The sequence below is a fragment of the Callithrix jacchus genome, chromosome 9 (genome assembly GCF_049354715.1).
Source record: "Callithrix jacchus isolate 240 chromosome 9, calJac240_pri, whole genome shotgun sequence".
NCBI classification, from domain to species: Eukaryota; Metazoa; Chordata; class Mammalia; order Primates; family Cebidae; genus Callithrix; species Callithrix jacchus.
Genome location: NC_133510.1, coordinates 2789208 through 2812350, shown reverse-complemented (window position 1 = coordinate 2812350; position 23143 = coordinate 2789208). Strand labels below are relative to the sequence as shown.

General features: G+C 36.9%; 1 protein-coding gene across 5 annotated transcripts in view; it reads left to right on the top strand.

Moving 5' to 3' along the window:
* Positions 1-23143, top strand: part of PDE3A (phosphodiesterase 3A) — a 337466-nt gene that overhangs the window by 260885 nt on the left and 53438 nt on the right. For all 5 annotated transcript variants that reach the window (XM_035255181.3, XM_054237914.2, XM_035255182.3 and 2 more), the window contains exons 3-5: positions 9973-10230; positions 12373-12527; positions 17937-18052. In XM_035255181.3, coding sequence (XP_035111072.3) covers positions 9973-10230; positions 12373-12527; positions 17937-18052 — 529 coding nt within the window. The remainder of the gene's footprint in view (positions 1-9972; positions 10231-12372; positions 12528-17936; positions 18053-23143) is intronic.

Sequence of the window (23143 nt, the reverse complement as noted above, 5' to 3'; positions counted from 1 at the left end):
GTTGGGCATGGTGGCGCATGCCTGTAATCCTAGTTATTCAGGAGGCTGAGGCAAAATTGTTTGAACCTGGGAGGTGGAGGTTGCAGTGAGCCAAGATTGTGCCACTGCACGCCAGCCTGGGCAACAGGGTGAGATTCTGTCTCAAAAAAAAAAAAAAAAAAAGAATGACCGTGAATTTATTTTTTAAATGAAATAAAAACCTTAGCAGATCTGAAATTTGAACACAAGCAGTCTAACTTCAGGTCTTGCATCCTTAAAGACCCCATGCATTACCTCATATAATAAATATTTGATATGGATGAATGAATAAAACTTTCCTTTTATATCCCAACATTATAAAACTCTGCTTTCCAGCTTCCCACATATACAGCCTTATAAACTTACATATGATGAAAATATGTACTTGTACCTTTTTGCTTCCCCAGTGCTAATTCATAAACCAAGCTTAGCTTTCCGTCTCTTGTTCCGGGAATGTTAATGAATAGCTTTAACATAGCAAGTACATTGTGTCTCGTTTCAAGCAAAAGGAAATGTTGAGTTTAAAATACTGCGGAGCCCTCTTATCAGACATAAGTAGGACCACTAGCTCATCGGGGAATTTTAAAAAGTTTCTAAAGCAGAGAATCATAAAGATATGACATAAATTTTATATAATTCTAGTACTATATTCTAACCTAATACATAGAGTATTCAGGGTTTTGTACCTCTTTGATGAAGAGCCAAGAATGTTTCTCTCAAGGATGTGTCCACTGAAGTGACTGGAGCTTCAGGTCGTCTTTCTTACACCATACCCATAGTTCATTGTACGTGATTGCCAGTTTCATTTCCTTCATAGTGGAAACAACTTCGGAACGTGGAAGCAATCTGAACTGAAAAGCCTTTAGGCGTTTTGTGATTTTCTTTCTGAATCTTTAGAGTTGTAGCTCCGCTACCTGACTCAATGGAAATCATTTCTTAGCATCTCACCCTTATAGCATCTACTTCTGTGTGTAAAGCTACCTAGTTCCATTTTCATCTAGGTGTCATTGCCTCGCAGATACTTGTTAGCATTAGCATATGTAATTTACAGTGACACATATAACGGGCCTTAAGAGATTTGGGAAGAAAGGAAACTGACGCTAGGCCAATGCGTATCTCACCTCTACTGAGAGAAGTATGGAAATTCCACTAACTAGCCTATTCCTTATGAGTAGTCAGTGTACACTAGGCAATTTACCACAAGAAGGAAACACCATCAGTGACTCAATAACAACTTACAAGGTAGCACTTGTGGAAGATTAGCAATTAATAAAATAAGGATTTTTCTAAGTCTATATAGTAATTTAAAAATCTTTTTTAAAAATCTAAAATGCTTAAAGATGCCAAGAAATAATTTAAAAACCCTTTTCTTTTTTTCTTTGATGTGTGTGTGTGTGTGTGTGTGTGTGTGTGTGTGTACATCTTGTAGAGAAATGAATTACCTGCACAACTGGAAAGGATCTTCAGGAGACCCAGCCCAGTTATCTGATTTCAGAGGAAAAGAGCCTGAGTGCTCTAGTGGATACAGTATTGCCTATAGGAAACCTTGGTTTTGGAAATCATTATAAAACTGAAAATATCTTTAAAGTGGCCTGTTGAGGTCCATAGCATTTCTACTGTTATCTAGATAATTTCCAATTCTAATGTTTCAGCATTTGTAACCTATCTTTCAGTTTCATGTAGACTTATGAAGAGGTGCTACTTCTAATTCTTTTCCTGCAGTTAGAATAAATTAATTTCCAGAGCATTTGACATGCCAGATTGTTCACTGAGTCAGAAGACTGGAGAATTATTATATTTTCTGCCTCTGGGAAGGGATATATTCAGCTTAATTTAATTAAGTTGTCAGTGAATCTGCAGTTTAAACTATAGGAAGCAAAGCTATAACTTGACAAAACTGGGGCTACGTCAGAGGAAATTTACCAAGAATTGGGTGCAGTATCCTTGTCACGCCCCCCTGCTAAATAATCTCCCTCATCGTTTTAAAGAATACATTTCTGTTGACCCTACCGTTTCTCCATCTCTTTCTGATTTTTCCCTTGGGCGTCTTTACTTTATTTAAATAAAATTATGTGTATGTGCTTTTTTGTTTTAATTTACCCTTTTCCCATAATTATTTCCTAAGCATTCTTAGGTTTTATATTTTAGAAATTCTCCAGTTCGCAGTATTTTAGCACAAACTCAAACACAGCACTGCAGTAAATAATCTGATATATTACTTAATGAGATATAATTTTATATTACATTCTGTTAGTAACACAGTTACATGGACTAGTTAGAATTTTTTGTAATTTGCAACTTATGGAAATTTGGAAACTTAGATAGATGACTTTTATAATAAAGGGAGCAAATACTTTCTGACCTCCACACGTATTCAAAGATTTCCCTGTTATCATAGCAGTACTGCACTGTCAAAATTTTTGCCCCCTAGTAATAAGAATTAAAAGAAATTTTCTGCAACTGGATTGATAGATACATGTCTAATCTAAAAGTATGTATGATACGGATTATACTTGTTGTTGTCTTTTAAACTTCTTATCTCTGGCCTCGAATTTTCTGGGGCTTTGTTTTTGATGAGCAAAATAGACTGTAATATACCAAGGCCATTAACAATTGCACAAGTCTAAGGCCAGCATTAGGTAGGACATCCTGGAAACTGGAAAGTAGACTGGATGTAGATAAAAGAGGAAAACGATGTTGTTTAAAAACTGCGTACTCAGCTGGGCACGGTGGCTCACACCTGTAATTCCAGCGCACTCAGCTGGGCACGGTGGCTCACACCTGTAATTCCAGCACACTCAGCTGGGCACGGTGGCTCACACCTGTAATTCCAGCGCACTCAGCTGGGCACGGTGGCTCACACCTGTAATTCCAGCACACTCAGCTGGGCACGGTGGCTCACACCTGTAATTCCAGCGCACTCAGCTGGGCACGGTGGCTCACACCTGTAATTCCAGCACAGTCAGCTGGGCACGGTGACTCACACCTGTAATTCCAGCGCACTCAGCTGGGCACGGTGGCTCACACCTGTAATTCCAGCACACTCAGCTGGGCACGGTGGCTCACACCTGTAATTCCAGCGCACTCAGCTGGGCACGGTGACTCACACCTGTAATTCCAGCACACTCAGCTGGGCACGGTGGCTCACACCTGTAATTCCAGCGCACTCAGCTGGGCACGGTGGCTCACACCTGTAATTCCAGCACAGTCAGCTGGGCACGGTGGCTCACACCTGTAATTCCAGCACACTCAGCTGGGCACGGTGGCTCACACCTGTAATTCCAGCACTTTGGGAGGCTAAGGTGAGAGCATTGCTTGAGCTCAGGAGTTCAGACCAGCCTGGGCAAAATAGTGAAACCCCATCGGTACCAAAAATACAAAAAAATTAGTCAGGTATGGTGGTGTGAGCCTGTAGTCCCAGCCACTAGAGAGGCTGAGGTGGGATGATCACTTGAGCTCAGGAGGCTGAGGTTGCAGTGAGCCAAGATCGTGCAACTACACTTCAGCCTGGGTGACAGATGAGACTCTCTCTCAAAAAAAAAAAAAAAACAGAAAACAAAAAACTACATTGAAAAATGGTGGATTTACCAAGAGTATCGGTTATTTTTGGCTTGATATATAAAACCGCACTTTCCTCCACTGTTTACCATACTGAAATTCCACATTTTCTATTTAAAGGTGGCAATCCAAATTTGGTTGCCATTTAAATAGTGTCTAGGGAAATAGGCTTGTATTTTCTTAAATGTTAAATATAAATATTTCTATTATAAGGAGAGTCTGTGAAGTAGAATGTTTTCTATTGCTTGGTAACTTCTTTTTAAAGGAGATTTGTTTGATCATCTGAACCATAACAAGACTCCACTGCGGTTTTGTGCTTAGTGTAGCTCACCCTGCACTCAAAGATGGTTTCAGATTGTTAGTTTTAAGACTTTTCTTTCAAGTGGCTTTTATATAAACTTAACGTTTAGTATTTATTATCACTATCTAAGATTTCACCAGTTAAATAAAATATTTCTGAGTACCATTGGTATACCTCAATATTGTATTATTTTTTCTAAGTTAATAGGCATGGAAATACCCTCTGTGTGAATCACGCAATTTTTTTCTTACTTTGTACATAACTTAAAAAACACTACCAAAAATGGAAACCCCTCTTCCCTAAAATTCCCTCATAGGGACATCCTAGATATATCCAGCCTTTCTAGCTGACCTGCTGTTTATTGAAACAGCTGCCAGTCCATCTTTCCATCTTTTGCCATTTCATATGTGGTTAGCTTTGGCAGGTTAGCTGCAAGCAAATCTGATTGTTGGTTTTAAATTGCATGCCTCATTAAAGCCTTTAGTTATTTGAGCAAAAAAGTGGTAATAAGTTCTTATGTGCGACGTATTTGTTGACTGTGACATGATTTTATTCCAGAATCATAAAAACGATGAAGTGAGGACCTGACTTCATGATAGAAAGGAGATTGCTTTTCCAGTGGGAAGTGTTCACTTCAGTTTCTTAGCCAATTTCAGTCTGGATACTTTGTCTGTTGGCTTGAAGGTTGCTTTTGTTTTCACTTAAAGACCTTTGCTTTTGCAAAATCTACAACATAGTAGCATCAAAATACATGACGTGCTTAGTTTCTCAATTCTTACATAACTGTGACATTGACTTATAAAGATGAGTTTTCAGTTGTTTCTATTTTAAAGTCACTTTTTAAATTTTTACTATTTTTTTCAGTATATATAAGAAATACATCTATTACTTGAAAGAAAAAATAAAATGTATTATTAAAAAAAGATACACAATTTGATAATTATAAAAAGACTTGTCCTCTTCCCAATAATTTCTATAAAACTTGTAATTTTAATGAACATGTTCTATGTTTTCTTCAGATATGTAGATTTTATGTACTGAGAACATTTTAAAAGAACTTCTTTAGTTATTACTAGACAACAAACTTAATTTCATTGTCAAAAACATTTAAAATTGTATGTCTTGAAAACAGTTTGACTTAAAATTTCAGATTTGTATCGAAACAGTGCAGTGAATTGTTAGTTTATCAGAACATGGCTAAGAATGAACATTACTATTTCAGAGAATCACACTGCATGAGATTTTCAGAAGCATAATGATTAGAGATGCACTTTAAAGTACTTATTTCTAAAAAGGAATGTTAACTTAGTTCATTGGCATTTTTACAAACATTAAAATGAATAATGATGTTGTCTCTATTTGGAGATGGCATGATCTTTATATGTAGCAAACTACAACGATTCCACCAAGAAGGAAACAAACAATGAATCCAGTAAAGTTACAGGATGGAAAATCAACAGGCAGCAGACAAAAATCAGTAACATTTTTTATATACAAATAAGCACTCAGCTGAAAAAGAAATAAAGAACACTCCCATTTACAATTGCATAAAAAATTCTTAGGGATAAATTTAACCAAGGAGGTGAAAGATTTGTACATTGAAAATTATAAAACATTGATGAAAAAAATTGAAGATACAAATATATAGAAAAATATTCCCTGTTACTGGATCAGAAGTATTAATATTGTTCAAATATTAATACTACCTAAAGAAATATAGAAATTTAATGCAATAACTATCAACATCCCAATGGCATCTTCGCAGAAATAGAAAAATACAATTCTAAATTTTTTGTGAAACTGCAAAAAAACCCAAATAGCCAAAGCAGTACTGAGAGGAAAAAGGTTAAAGGCATTACACTTTCTGATTTAAAACTATATTACAAAGCTATCATAATCAAAATAGTATGCTGCTGGCATAACAACAGAAACGTACATCAATAGAACAGAATAGAGAGCCCAGAAGTAAATTTAAACATACATGGTCAATAATTTTACAAAAGGGTGCTAAGAGGACACAAGGTGGAAAGGTAATCTCTTTGATACATGGTGCTGAGAAAGCAGGATTTCTACATGCAAAAGAATGAAATCATATATTTATCTTACACCACACACAAAAATCAACTCAAAATAGATAAAAGACCTAAATATAACACCTGAAACCATCAAGAGAACTTAAGGGAAAAGCTCTCAAACATTGGCCTTGGCAATGATTTTTTGGATAACACACCAAAATCTCAGGCCAAAAGAGAAAAAATAAATAAATGGGACTACATCAAACTAAATAGCTTCTGCACAGGACAGAAAGCAATCAACAAAGTGAAAAGGCAACCGACAGACTGGGAAAAAAATATTTGTAAAGCATATATCTGGTAAGGAATTAATATCTATACATAACACTTATAGCACAATATGGGGAAGATAACCTGATTAAAAAGTGGGCAAAGGACATGAACAGACATTTCTCCAAAGAAGACATAAAAGTGGCCAACAGATATGTATGGAAAAGTGTTTAACATCACTAATCATCAGGAAGTGCAAATTAAAATTACTGTAAGATATCACTTCATTCCTATTAGGATGGCTATTATCAAAAAGACAAGATATAACAGATGTCGACAAGGGTGTGGAGAAAAGGGAACCCTAGAACACTGCTGTTAGAAAGGTAGATTAGCACAGCCATTATGCAGAACAGTATAACCATTCGTAGGAAGATTGAAAAATAGAACTACTGTATGATCCAGATGAGATAAAATCACCACCATATGAAGATATCTGCAGTCTCACGTTCATTGCATTAATCACAATAGCCAAGATACAGAAACAACATAAGCATCCGTACATGAATGAATGGATAAAGAATACATGGAATGTATGTACAGACACTGGAATATCATTCAGCCTTTAAAAAGGAAGGAGATCCTCCCATTTGTCATAACATAGATGGACCCGAAGGACATTATGCTAAGTAATATAAGCCAGACATAGTAAAATACTGCATGATCTCAATTACATGTAGAATCTTAATTTTTAAAAAAGGTCAAATATTCAGAGATAGAGAATAAAACTGTGGTTTACTCTGGGCAGAATTAGGGGCAGGGGCGGGAAATGGGGAGATGCAGGTCGAAGGATACAAAGTAGCAGATAAATAGGATGAATAAGTCCAGGGATCAAATGTACATGAGGACTACATTTACCAAATATCGTATTAGAGATTTTTGTTAAAAAAGGAGATTTCAGCTGTTCTTGTCACAAAAATACTATATGAAATGTTAGATACGTTAATCTGTCTCACTGTAGTAAGCATTTGACTATCTATACATATCGCATAACATTATGTTATAAGCCTCAAGTATGCAACATACAAATTATTTTTAAAATAAGTAAACAAAATTCTACTTTTATCACAGAAAAATAAAATTAACCCTGTAGGTACAAATATGGCCTATGTATGACTACATATCCTAAATCTGTTAATATTACACTTAAATTTTCATACGGGACCTGTGAACACAGAACACAGCACTATTACTAAATTATGCATTAAGTAATTACAGACATATTTAAGAACATAAAATTAAGATTTTCTGGGTTTCTTTTTGTTTTTTTTTTTTGTTTGTTTGTTTTTTCACCATACTGTTTCAGCTCCGGAGCTATGGAATCAAGCTATTTTTGTATGCAGCCTGATATTTCCATTTTCTACCCGTCTAGTTTTGGCAAGTTTATTTGTGTCTAATGAAAGTGAAGGTAATAATAGTACCAATTAATACTTTGTAGACTTGTGGTTAATAAATATCAATTTTACTGTTATTATTATAGTTATTACTGCAGTTGTGGTGGTAACAGACATAACTCTTCTATATGATAATTTACAGAGTAATTTACTCATTAGTTATAGACATTGCAAAACAAAATATGGATGTTAGGTGTTATCATAATTATGATACTTTTCTTTTTTTTGAGACGGAGTTTCGCTCTTGTTACCCAGGCTGGAGTGCAATGGCTCAATCTCGGCTCACCTCAACCTCCGCCTCCTGGGTTCAGGCAATTCTCCTGCCTCAGCCTCCTGAGTAGCTGGGATTACAGGCACGTGCCACCGTGCCCAGTTAATTTTTGTATTTTTAGTAGAGACGGGGTTTCACCATGTTGACCAGGATGGTCTCGATCTCCTGACCTCATGATCCACCCGCCTCGGCCTCCCAAAGTGCTGGGATTACAGGCGTGAGCCACCGCACCCGGCCTAATTATGATACTTTTCTCATTACAAGAATAATATGTATTCACTTTTTCTATAACATACTTTTTCAACCCACTGAACAATATTTTCCAGACAATATTTTATGAATCTAACCATATCTTTTAAACAAAGATACACAACTTTCTAATACAGTTATAATGAATTTTGAAAACAAATTTCTCTACTTACATGCATCTTGGGGTTACATTCTTTGGATGTTGTTGCCAGAGCACTGCTATACCCTTTGTGTTCTTGTTTTTGTATGTTTAATATTTGTACAAGTATTTCTTTTGGCCAGATGTGCATGTTGTTTGCTGGATCGTCAGATATGTACATTTAAAATACAAACTGATGGCTGGGCGTGGTGGCCCATGCCTGTAATCCCAGCACTTTGGGAGGCCGAGGCGGGTGGATCACGAGGTCAGGAGATCGAGACCATCCTGGTCAACATGGTGAAACCCCGTCTCTACTAAAGATACAAAAAATTAGCTGGGCATGGTGGCGTGTGCCTGTAATCCCAGCTACTCAGGAGGCGGAGGCAGGAGAATTGCCTGAACCCAGGAGGCGGAGGTTGCGGTGAGCCGAGATCGTGCCATTGCACTCCAGCCTGGGTAACAAGAGCAAAACTCCGTCTCAAAAAAAAACAAAAAACAAAAAACAAATTGATATACATTTAAACTATCAAAATTCCTTGTCAAAAATTTTGGCTTGTTTTTCCCCACTACTCATTTACCCAAACCATTACTAACACTTGGTGTTATGAATCTTTTATTGTTTTGCCAATTTCATAAATAAAAATTGTTTTTATTATATTGATTTGCAATTTAACGATAAGGGACATTAGTGGCTTTAATTTAGTGGTTATTTACATTTTGTTTGAATTGTCTATTCACTTCCTTTTTCAGTTCTGTCCTCTGTTGATTTTTTGGAAGCTCCTCATTGGGATATGTTTCATCTTCTCTGTGTGACTGTTTTTTTCTTTGCTTATGGTATATCTTCTTCTGCAGAAGTTTATATCTTGATTTAGTCAGATCCATTGAGAATATCCTTGGCAGTTTATGAATTCATATTCTTTTTAAAGATTTTAATTTCAAGACGAAAAATAGTCCCTCATTTTTTTTTTAATCTTACAACTTTATACTTAAGGTTTTTTATCCCTTTGGAGTTTATTTCATTTATTTTTATGTATTTTCCTGGCCTCTATACTCTGTGCTGTGAGGACAGAGGAATGACTCTGCTCTGATAGGCAGTTTGGCAGACGATGCCGATGTGCCACAGAATCCCAGAACTGAAGTTTTTATTCTTACGAACAACAGGAACAGAGACATTGTGAACTGGCACACAAACAGAGGGTTTTTTCGTGTGTCTATCTCTAATAACATTTCTTGAATATCTACCATTAGGAAAACTATTCATTGAATAAACACCAGGGTCAAGTATCACATTAAAATATTACTAAAAATACAATTTTATAGCATATTAAAGTTACTTTTGGAATGAAATTCCTAGAGAACATATACGTAAAATGTTAAGCTCTTCATAAGGAGTGATACAACATTTTCTTCCCCAGCTCTCTGAAAGTTTTTACCTTTTAAAAACTAGCGTTCATCTTTTTAATCTCTTCAAAATGCTTGACCCCTCCCCAAGTTCTAGCATTAAAAAATGTGCCACAAATGCAGAAAAGGATGACAGGTAGGGCACATTTTAGCAGAATTTGAAATAGGAGGTTTAAATTTTACTGCACTGAAATCCTAAAGAACCAGCCGAATTCATTTCTTCGTGAAAAAGTCCAACTTAATGCTTTGTGCCTCAGATTCAGGCCTGTTCTTACCTGATCTCTTCTTGGTTTGTGTCTCAGTCTTCAGGAACCAGTATTACCGTGGACATAGCCGTAATGGGCGAGGCCCACGGCCTCATTACCGACCTCCTGGCAGACCCTTCTCTTCCACCAAATGTGTGCACATCCTTGAGAGCCGTGAGCAACTTGCTCAGCACACAGCTCACCTTCCAGGCCATTCACAAGCCCAGAGTGAATCCCGTCACTTCCCTCAGTGAAAACGTTACCTGTTCTGACTCTGAGGAGAGCTCTGAAAAAGACAAGCTTGCTATTCCAAAGGTAGGTAATAATGACATACTTCTTAAAGGGTTAAACTGTTTTTAAAACAAATTGTCTTCTAGGTCTCCTTCCTGTCACCCCAACTCCGTCTGCAAATTCGTATCAGTGACTCAGGCAAGCCGTGTTGATCACGGTGACAAAGTGACAAATATTTAAACCTGAAGACTTCCGTCCTTATATTTGATAGTTTTCTGTACATAAAAAAATTTATCTTTTTATGTTAGTTCTTTGATTTAATCTTTCATGTTACTTGCAAAAAATCTTCTATATGCCAGGCTCTTTTCTAAGATGGTAAGGATATTGCCACAACAAAAAAAACGAAAAGGCAGAAATCCTGGCTCCTTTCTAGTGCAGATTCTGTTTAAAACCCTTGACTCCTAAAACTGAAGCATCCTTTACTCTTTTCTTGAGTGATATACTTCAAAATACCCTCTTGACTTTCCAGTACACAACCACGTTTGAACCCAGAACAGTTTTAGTCAATTACAGATTAAAGTAAAAGATGTCCTTAGTGATTTCTATAAATTCGTAATTTATATGTAAAAAGGAAATTACACAAATGTGTCTTTATATATATGGCATGAGTATTACAAAAGCAAGTACTAAGAGGATCCTCACCCATTTCAGGTCTGAATATAGATTAAAAATAAGGCATATTAAAGGCTAAAAAATCAGAGTGTCGGACTCTGGTACATTCAGCAGTCACTTGTTCAGTAAACAAGCAGCTGTCCTTTTGAGCTGATAGTAACATCTGTGTTTCTGCCATTGTGAGTCCCTCAGGAATGTGATCTTCATAACTTTATCAATTACGTATTTACATAATTTCTGTCTAATGTGCAATTCCCTGATATAGATGTACCTAAGTGTAACATGACAGCAAGGAAATGGAGAGAGCCATTAACTGGTTCCTTCAGGCCTCAAATTAGACCTGAGTTCAGTGACAGATTTAAGGCCAGAAAGCTGGTATTTAAGTGTTTGACTTTTTCTCTTCCAACTGAATGACCTTCTGAGATGCACATTCAGATCTTTAAGAGATACTGGAAACTATTTAGTATCAGAGCTATTCTTAAATCCCAGGGTGACATATAATTCACTTCTCAAAACCTTTTACCTTCTTCAGAAGAGCAGAATGTCTTTGTGAACTACGCCTGCACGGTCGGTTTATTAGGAGGGATCAGCCACAAACAAAAGTGGGTTGTGGTTCTGTGTGTGGTGACTGTTGGTGAAGTTGTAGAACAAATACTTTCAGTTTAACTTTTTTTTTTGAGATGGAGTCTCGCTCTGTTGCCTGGGCTGGAGGGCAGTGGCACAACTTCAGTTCACTGCATGTTGGCCAGGCTGGTCTCGAACTCCTGACCTAAAGTGATCCACCCGACTCAGCCTCCCAAAGCACTGGGATTACAGGTGTGAGCCACCACGCCCGGCCCAGTTAAACTTTTAAGGTCCAGACCTGCTTTAGGGTATTGGTCCTCATCCTGGTGATCCCTAGTGACCCCAGATTCTTGCCTCAGTACAGATGATGCTACATATCCTGCTTAGGATATTTGGGAGACGAAATGAGAAGGGGAAAAGCAGGTTGACCAGCAGCGTCCCCTATTAAGAGGAGCTGACACTATTCATATCTCTGATGTCTAACTTACATTAATCATAAGAGAAGTGGTGCATTTTATGAAAGACTTACATTCACACTTGGCTCCTTTCATTTGTAAATGAAGATAATATAGTCAGTATACTTGGGGTGTAGACTATGGTGCAAGACGATATAAATTAATCCATGCCCCCAAACAAGTGACTTTTGAGGAAAAGCTTCTCATAACAAGTAATCTTCTTATAATAGATACGTAAATCCTGTTGAATAAATATAACTGCAAAATTATCTCAGAGGTGATTGACTCTCACTGCTGTAATCACATATTGTATAAGCATTGAAATAAATACCCCCAAATGTTATTTTTATATGCATTCATTTTAGCCAGAGTCTTTTATTAAATTTCCGAGCACCCAGATTTTAGACAGGTGGTATTCAACCAATATAATTTAATCAATTAACTTCTCATTAAAAGCTCATTTCCTTCTATGCTATTCCATAGAAATTAAGAAATATAAAATAAGCTTGGTAATGAAGTTAAGTCTCTTTCCTAGCGCCTGAGAAGGAGTTTGCCCCCTGGCTTGTTGAGACGAGTTTCTTCCACTTGGACCACCACCACCTCAGCCACAGGTCTACCCACCTTGGAGCCTGCACCGGTACGGAGAGACCGCAGTACCAGCATCAAACTGCAGGAAGCACCTTCATCCAGGTAACATATGGCTCTCGCTGGTTCCATGTCTCTTAGGGAAGTTACTTGCCAAAAGTGAGTTATAAATTACAGGGGAAGGAAGCCCAAGCAATTACATTTGGTTGGAGGTCGGCTTTGAAAATGGAAAGGGTAGGTGGTTTAAATGCAGAGCCATATAGGGGTTAACAGCAGACAATCAGGCTTAACGTCTGTTGTGTGGCCTTAAGTATAAGTGGAAAGAATAACTTGAGCTGGTCTCTGCCATTGTGACCTTAGATGGGAAAGGTTAAGCCCAGGATAAAGGTAGGCTAATTTTATCTACATTGAGATTCGTATGGAGACCCTTACATCAAAAGCATCTAACTTGACAGTTGCAATTGTTATGAGATGCCCCCAGCCCAGTCCTTAGCCTCCCACAAGACCAGCTGTCTTAGCTCTGGACAAAAGAGAAAAGAGCAAATCAAAAGTAGGTCATACTAAGAACACCTGAATATGTTCAAACATTTGATAATTTAAACTTTCCTGAGGATATTAATTTTAATTTTTCAAAGCAACTTAAAAGCTAGAATTATCAAAACTAAAGGAAAGGTTATATTAACATCTAAAAAGAATTTTGAAGAAAATAGCCAAGGAAAGTGCATTTAGGGGGAGATACTGGGTCCATTTCTATTTAGAATAAAAATATTATACTTATCATATTTGATTCAAAATCATTAATTGTGACAACATTTACCATATGATTTCAGGTTTTAGAAACATATATTAGTTTTATCAATGGCCTAATAAATGAAAAATATCTACATCTGTGTCATATTACATGTTAGTAATAACAGCATTAGTTTTCTCCTGATCTTAGCCTGGAATATAAGTAGACTAACACACTGAGTCTCACAGAAATATTTCAGATTATAAGAAATTCATGACTGCCAACTTTTCTTGCCTTTTTGATTAAAAATTTTTAGTTGGTTTCTTTCATATTAATATTTGTGTTCCAAAAAACCTATAGAACTGGAAGCAAACTCAAATGCCATTATATATTTTATATGTCAGTATAATTCCACTCCATCCTATTACTGGGACTTTTGTAAAACTTGTAAACAATACAAGAAGAGATTATGCAGTGTTTCATGGACATTTTCTGAAGTTTGAAAGAGAAGTCAATGGTAATATTTTTCTCTAAAAATACTCATCATTGACAATTTCTACAGCAGCAAATACTGATAAACGTGAATAGTATTATAGTTAAATATTGCTTAATAAAATGAATCATGTTTTCAGTGTGCATCGTTAGAGAGCCTATTTTGCCAATGCACCTTGCTGAATTTCCTTTTGTAGTTTAGGTAATGCTTCATGATTTCCTTCCCACAGAATGACTCTATCAAAAATCTACTCATTCTTTCTCAAATGTCTTCCTTCTTTCTGTTATTCTTTGTTCATTCCAGTCAAATCTTATTTCCCCTCCTTGTCTCTTCTCTTAGTTAAATGAACTTGAGAGTTTAAATTGAAATCATGACAAGGAAAAAAGTTCCAAGAACTTTTAAGAACTTAACGCCCAAGGATCTTGTCATTCTTCTTTGTAAAATGGATACATCCAAATATTTACAATAGAGATAAGGAATATCATATGATCCCATCCATCCTCATTATCTCATCCTAAAAATACTCATAGATATCTTGCCTGGGTATATGTTTTCATCACTGCCTAATGCATTACCTCATAATCTCACTGTCCTGTGAAAAGTTCTGATATAATATCTGAAAGCAATGCAATTTCTTCGTCATTGTGAAGAAGGGAAATTCATTCTGAGTAGACTTTGATCCCTTTAAGGGAAAACCATTTATTAGTAGGTGGCAGTATCACCACTAAATACAACTCGTTTTGGCTTGATTATAAACCAAAGTTAAAACCTTCTGAGTTTTAGCCGTGAAATTTCTTCCCTTTTAGCCCATTTATTTATTCCTTTCCATATCTGTTCATGTATTGGGTCTCCTTGAGGATGACATTGATCAAAAGAATAACAAGAATGAGAAAAATTAGAAACACAACTTACATCCATTTACATATACAATTGGATAATTTACTACTGGGTAATTTTAAATACAGTCTGGTAGAAAGGACACTGGACTGAGAATCTGAAGGGTCTTGGTCTTAGCGCTCAGAAGTGTATTATGTTGTTAGGGGCAAGTCATTAGCCTGCCAGAATCTCTGTACCCAACCACAAGGAGTCATTAGGAAAAGGGGACTATGACATAATTGGAGGGGTAAATTAGATGGAAGAATACACGTAGGGGCTTACAAAATAGGCTGTAGAGAAATAGAAAAAGCTGAACTAAATTAGACCCTAAATCATTCCAAGTTGACCTTGCAATTGACCCCTGCCCGTGTATCTAGGCAAAAAGAACGCTGTAACCTTAGCAAAAGAGACTGTTCCCTGATCGGACTTTAAGGACTTAGAATGGAGTCAGAAGGGGATAGTAAGAGCAGAAGACCACCTTTGGGAAGAGGACTGAGATCTTGCATCACAGGCTCATCACAAACACAACTTCCATCACATACACAACTTCCACCACATACACCACAACTTCCATCACATACACAACTTCCATCACATACACAACTACCACCACATACACAACTTCCACCACATACACAACTTCCACCACATACACAACTTCCACCACATACACCACAACTTCCATCACATACACAACTTCCATCACATACACAACTTCCACCACATACACAACTTCCACCACATACACCACAACTTCCATCACATACACCACAACTTCCATCACATACACAACTTCCATCACATACACAACTTCCACCACATACACAACTTCCACCACATACACCACAACTTCCACCACATACACCACAACTTCCATCACATACACAACTTCCATCACATACACAACTTCCACCACATACACAACTTCCACCACATACACCACAACTTCCATCACATACACCACAACTTCCATCACATACACAACTTCCATCACATACACAACTTTCCTCTGCTGTGCCAGCGGGAAGAAACCATGTAAAGGCATTTCTAAGCTATTCTCCTTTACAGAATCCAAATTATTTCATATTCATGAAATCTAAAGCGGAATCAGGACATAAGGGCCAATGAAAAGCTGGAAACTATCGTGAGGGTCTCACAAAGCAATCTATGAAAGCACTTGTAGACTATAATGCATTGATACAGAATACAATGCATCGATTTATTGTTTTATTAATAGTAAAATACAATTAATATTTATTAATGTATTAATGGGATGTGACTAGGATGTCATTTATCATGAGTTCGTTAAATTCACATTCATTAAAGATATTCTAACATATTTCGCAAACTTTGAACACATTTTAAATGTTTTTATTTGAACAATTTACTATTCAGCAATTTATTTGAATAGCTAGCCTTCATAATATAGCTTTCTGAATAATATTAGGCATTGTCTTTTAAAAATCTACTTAGAAAAGTAAAAGTAATAACCTATTCCCTGTATAATGTATTGAGAACTGCAAATATTGAGGCCACATATACATTACATAATATTTCTTCACAGTAAATCTTTTCAGTTAATCAGTTCAGCAAAACGAATTAAAAGGGACCAACACCACCAGAAAATAGTCAGTGTGGTTCTCTGTTTCAGATCCAGAGCGCCTTTCATTTCATTATTTCCTTAATGCCAAGAACTTGTGAAATGCCCAGGATGTGCTTTCTGAAAAGGGTGTCAAACAAGGATTTTTGTGCCTCACTTAGTTGCTTTGTATAATTGCTGAAGGTCAACCCGCATTGCAAATGTCCCCACATATGGAAAACTGTTGTAAGAACTGAGGAGAAAAGATAAAGTTTTAAACTGCATTGGTCAATAGTTGAAGAAAAATCTTTCTAAGATGGAAAAAAAAAAAAATGGACATAACAAGTGTTAGAGTGTCAAACTGACCTCAACTCAAGTTACAGATCTTACCCATTGCCGAATTTACTAGTAATCAAAGGATACAGACAATAGTGCAACACATGCTTAGCATTCTTTCCATTGAGAGGTCTGTCAGTGCAGTTCCCTGAAAGTCCCTTTATTCCACATGTTCTGGTTTGGATTTAGCATGCAGGCTTTTAAGCAATGCATACATAGTATTACTTGCACAGAGGGAACCATTTTAGCCCTGGAACCTCTCCAAATTATATCCTCTTAATTATACAGCTTCTATGGCAATCTCCATGCATCCGTGAGCCCATAATTCTATCAATTTCAGGTTTATTTACAGTAAGCCACCCAGACAGAGGAGGCACATCCTGCTTACATTGCCAATCTAAGACTGGCAAAAGATCAAATTGTCAAATCATATTTGTATAAATTATAGAATGTATCCAGTACCAAATGTACTAGTTCTTGAAAGGACACAGGTGTTAGCAAAACACACACTAAGCACTTTTCCCTTGGAGCAGTCCAAGCCTGTTAATACAACTTTCTAAATTCCTTTTCTCCCAAATTAGTACAGAGTCTATTTCAGATTCAATATGTAAATTTTGAGCAACACATACAGAGAAATTTTGTTTTGGAATACCTCCAAAATTTATATCCCATTAATTGCATGACTTACATACCATTCTCTAGCTCAGCCTTCCATGAACCTGTTAATATTCATTCCACATTTATTTACAATAAGCAACCTATGCAGACCAGGTACGTCCTGGTCAAAGCATTCGCTGGATGAAGATTCTCCATTATCTTTCTCCTGGTACATTTCGTCAACTCCATTGTCAGCATGTCCCTTTTAACAAATTCCCTTGAAAAAATATGATGAAGTATTTTTCAATATGAAAAAATACTCCCTTTTTAGAAGGGAATTTGAATGGGTCATCACTTTTTTTTTTCTAGGTCATCACCAGTAAAGGGAAATCGTAAGCTAGAGACCTGCTGTTAACCATTTCCTTCATGAGGAAATACTGCAAAAAAACCATTATGTTTTAATAATTTCATGTTCAGTTTTTGAATACAGATGCACCAAAATAATAAGAGCACTGAAGTAAGCATTCTGACACTTAGTTTATGTAAATTCACCTGCATCTTAACCTGAATCTGCAAGTCTCTTAGAAAATCTGTGAGGAGCACAATTTGAGAGTCCAGTGAGAAGGTGTTTAATTATTATTAATTGGAAAATCAGAAAGTTATCTTTCCTTTCTGTTAACCCAGCATGCTTGGTGAGTAACTGCTATATCCCTGCAATGGAACCTGTTTTTACATAATCGGTTTCATCACTGGGAAGTACCGTGGTTCTGTCACAACCTGAACCAACACTCAGATTGGCAAGTCTATTACAGAAATGATGTTTGGGTTCTGGCAAGGTTGGCCCAATAACTGATGAATAATTTCTTGAATTTTCTTTTAATCCTGTGTTCATGGTGCTGTTAGTCCTGATTCTTGGAATAATCCGGGGATGATGACCCTCACCAAAAGCAGATCCTTCACTTCGCCCTATGCTGTTTCTGCAGCTAACCATGTAAAGGCTAAGAAGCAAAGTCGACCAGGTAAGTAACGTAACTGGAGAAGGGTTACTGTGAGGGTGGGTCACAGAGTCAACCAGGCCTTAAGTGTTGAAATATTTTGAGGGTCTCCTATATTCAGATATGTTTGGTTTGCCTGTTCTAATAATCAATTGGTTATTTTTAAACGCCTCAATAACCAATTTGTTATTTAAATTTCCACCTATGTGATGATACAGATTCCTTCACAGTTGTTGTACAAGATTTTCTATCTTGAACTAATTAGATGCATAGGAAATCACTTTTACCGTCAAAGATAATCTCGGGAAGCATCATCTCATAATAGAAATTCCAATTTTATTTTTAGTGTCTATTAAAATTACTTTTCAGGAGTATGATATTTATAAGTTCAAGGAAGTGTTTCATTGACTACATATGAGCTATAAGGAATTTAGATATCAAAAATTAAGAGTAATAAAGCTTTAGATAGGAAGATGAAATGATATGGGGGAGGATTAGCCTCATGTGTTCAGGGTCTGTGCTCAGCCAAAACTATAATAGGAGTTTTTGTCAGATTCTGTCTCTGAATTGCCTTTCTCCTTAGAAGCCCAATTGAGAACCTGAGGTATTTCCTCTGGTCTTTCCTTTTTGAAATCTAACTTCATGGTTTCACTTCTCAGCAGTACAGAAAATATCGATGATTTTTTCAGGAACTTCCGGATTCATCTACTGCCTTTTAGCAGTTTAGGGTTTCATCAGATGGTTAAAAGGAAACCTGCCGACTTCCCACTGAGACATGAAACATTCAAATTCTGGCTGCCATGGCAACCCCAAACTCCAATTTTTATGTCATCAACCTCATGACATTGCTAAAAGCTCTGCTGGCTGCCTCCCAAATAGCTGCACCCCTCTGTCTGGAGCCTCCACTTCTTACTCCATGCCAGTAGTCAGTAAATAATGCTTTGAGGGGAAAAACAGTCTGCAGGATTTTGGCCCACCTTTCTGAGATTCTCTTCTTCATGAGAACCTGGTCCCTCAGAATTGTGTGTTTTACCTCGATAGCTTTCTTGGTACCGTTTAACTGGGATTACGTCAGTGAAAAACCGCTAAGGTAATCTGGATTTCCAACAACTTATCTGGTCCTCTCTGCTCTTCAGAAATGTTCGTTAAATTTTATCGCTTTTAGGAGTCATTAACGACCTGCTAATAAAATTGAGCTTTCATCAGGGCCAGGCAATGTAGGCTAATGTAGGCGAATACTTAAATTGAGATATCCCTGAGGAAAAATGCAGATTAGCTCAGTAATAAGGAGAATCATCTGGGACTCCAACAAGGTGGAGAAACTGCATTTGAGAATTCCACATTAAACCTGAGACTCTTGAAGGCACACTAAGGTGGTTTTAGGTGTGTGGGACAACTTGGCTCCCTATAAAAATAGATGCAGATAATTTTGGAAGGAAAGCATCATCAACCAAGGGCCATGAGATTTTATCAGATCATATTCAAACATGGAACTTACAACCAGGATCACTAATTGCACAAAGAAACACCATGAGTTTGACAGAAACAAACAACTTTCTAGATCTGTAAGAGGGTCAAATATGTAAATTGAAATTCAATTTAAAAATTTACACATTGAAGGAAAAATAATCGCCGTGAGAAAAGACATAACTGCAGAGCAGTTAAATAGACCTGGAAATGTAGGCAAGGAAATGTTAAATAGCATAGCAGACTACTGAAGAGACCATTAGCAAACTGGGTAGAGAAAGGTTTGAAGAAATCATCCAGGATGCAACACAGATGAAAATGGGAAACCATCGTAGCTTTTAAGGGATGTAGAAAAATTACAAAGTCTAATATACATAATGTATGTAATCGTAGTTTTAGTAGCAGATGGAAGACAGGAAATACTCAGGAGGCGCCTAATAAATGGAAAGAAACTCACACGTAGATACAAAATAGTGAAACTACATAACACCAGAGATACACACACACACACACACACACACACACACAAATCCTAAAGTCTACCAGAGGAAAGACAAATTTCCTTTTCAGGAGAAGCAGTCAGGCTGAAAGCAGAACTATTGGAAATACTGGGAGTCAGAACACAGTGGAATATTTTCTTCCAAGTTCTGAAACAATATGGTAGCCTCAAATTTTGTGCCTGGCAGATTCATCTTACAAGAATAGGAGTGAACCAAAGTCAATTTGAAAGAAGTCAAAACATTACCACCTGGCAAGTCTTTACTAAAGGAATTATAATGGATACATTCTAGAAAGAAGAAGAAGAAGAAGAACAGAAGGCTTGAGCTCTAATAAAAATGTTAAATCTGAAAACCAGGGTCAATCCAAACAAACATTAGATTCATAAATAATAGTATTTCCAGATTTGTGAAGAGTTTTTATAAGATTTTTAAAGGACAGAACTAAAATTTCAGACAGTCATGGTATGTAACTCAAGAGATGACATATAGGCCGGGCACGGTGGCTCAAGCCTGTAATCCCAGCACTTTGGGAGGCCAAGGTGGGTGGATCACAAGGTCAACAGATCGAGACCATCCTGGTCAACATGGTGAAACCCTGTCTCTACTAAAAATACAAAAAATTAGCCGGGCGTAGTGGGTCGTGCCTGTAATTCCAGCTACTCAGGAGGCTGAGGCAGGAGAATTGCCTGAACCCAGGAGGCGGAGGTTGTGGTGAGCCGAGATCGCGCCATTGCACTCCAGCCTGGGTAACAAGAGCGAAACTCCGTCTCAAAAAAAAAAAAAGAAAAAAAGAGATAACATATAAATTTAAGTGTTCTAAATCTGCGTGTAGTTCAGAAAGGGGGTTCAGATGAGGAAACTGAGGAAAAGAAGGTTAAGTCACTTGCTTTCTCTAGGTCATATGATCAGTCCTGAACACTTTCTTTACGCTAACAACTTCATACTAGAAAAAAGTGAGATGACAAATTGTCATAATTTAAAATTAGGATATTTTGGGTTCTGTACTTGGCTGGGTACAAGATAATAGGAGGGTTTGGTTTTCTTACCATGTTTCTTCAGTTAAGTAATAACATAAAAATTACTGAATAACCAACATGATAAGATCAAGAAGGTGAAAATTATGGTTAGGGCACACACTGAAAATAAGAGCAAATGATGGAACAGCCTTATATTCCTGTGTCCTGCTCCCCAGTTTGTATGACAGATTCTAGAAAAAAGAGCAAAGTGTGAAAGGAAAGGAATGTTCACATAAGATACGACACAGACAGATGGTGGGAATTAGGGCCACAGGCATAGCAAGAGCCCCTTTCCATTGCTGCCATTAGGTGCATAAGGTATTTTCATCATGATCATTTTGGAGGGGCTTTTGCATTGTGGCACCTTTAGACAGCTGTCACAGCACAGCTCAATGTTTATAAAATAACCTATATTCCAGGCATGCCAAATCCAACTAATTAAATTCCTAAAGGTCTGCCAAAAGACACAAAAACATCTATCAAGAATTAGGGGGCTGAAAAGAGACAGCAACTCTCCCTGGTGAGACGGGAGCTTCTGCTTTCAAATCCTTGCTTCCCTGTTTGGGTGGATGGAGCTCGGTGGTTGTGACATGTTTGATCCAGTTGACCGTGATGCATCCTGGTTTTCCATAAACCAGGGAAGAAGCTGGGAGGAGCCCCCTTGTGGCAAAGAGTGTAAGCAAATGGAATGAAATGAAACGTGTCCTCAGACGTTTGAGGACACATGGTAGCCACAGGCAATGAAGGGAGAGGGAGCAAGCAGACATCCTGACAGATAAATACTCTGCTTCCAGAGAGGAGTAACGAAATTTGTTCTTTGCCCAAATCAAGTAAACAGTGTGTCCTCTAGTTCAGTCAATCAATGTTAGTTTTAAATAGCTGAAACACAAATTATTCAATTACTAATATAAAATAAATGAATGAAACCACATAGGACTCCTTTAATTAAAGCTTAAAAGCAGGAGGTTCAAATATAATTCATGTTTTCAATTTTGCTCTTCTAGTATGAGTCACTGACATTGCGGAGTCACCGTGATATTATTCTGCTTTCAAAACTCCTTGAATTTACAGTTACTTTATTTGCAGTAGTCCTTCCCCAGATTCTTGTAAGTTTGGCTGCCCATTGCAGTGACAACAGGTATCTCTACACCTGTAATCTAGACTCTGTTTTTCCTACACAAAATCTGAAATGCTAGAGAACTTCAGCTATGGTATTGGGACTCTTTTTCTCTGCCATTCTTTTAGATGCAATTTCTGTTTTGGAAAAATATTCGGGCTGACCATTTTCATCTGGGCATGAAAAAAGAGATATCTTTATCAGACAAGCTGGTTCCTTTTTTGTTCAATTAGAATTAAACTGAGAGAGTTTTATAGCACAAAACAGATGGATTCACTTAAATAATTCCCCGGCAGTATTGTTTATTTTCTCTCTCTGATTGCCCAAAATTCCTTGTGTCTTGACACACATTTTCTCATGCTCTCAGGGACAAGGAATTAAAGGCAGAATTACTCAAAGGAGTTGGCATTTTAAACTTTATTTTTAAAATTGTATTTTTAATTTTTTTGTTTTTCAATGTTTTGATTTTAAGTATTTCACATTAGGACAGTTTGAATCATTCAAAAATTTATATTTCATGAGTTATGTCTTCTTCCTGGAATCTGCTAAAATTACCCAAATATAAAGTGAAGATGAACATTAATATATTTGAGAGAATACGTTGATCTGAATCCCTTCATTTGTGTGTATGTAAATGTGTGAGCATGCAATATAAAATTAGATGAGACTTTCAAAAGCTCTGACACTCATCCCTCTAACTTCAGACATGATCACATTGAAACCTTTTTAGAAAATTTGTTTTTAAAGATTTCCAAAGGTTATTCCTCCCAGTTCCTTCAATGGTCCTCTTCCTGTAACTGAAATCGTTTATTTATAATTTATCCGTTCTAGAAAAAAATTTCGTTATTATCTGCATTTATCTCCCTATCTTTTTGAAGACTGATACGTGTAAATATGCATGCACATCCTAATTCTTCCTGTTTTCTTAAACTTTAAGTAAACTATGATAATGCACACTAGGATGGTTTGGCTTTGGGGAAAAAAAGAACTTTAATAGCTTTAGCTTCTCACCTGC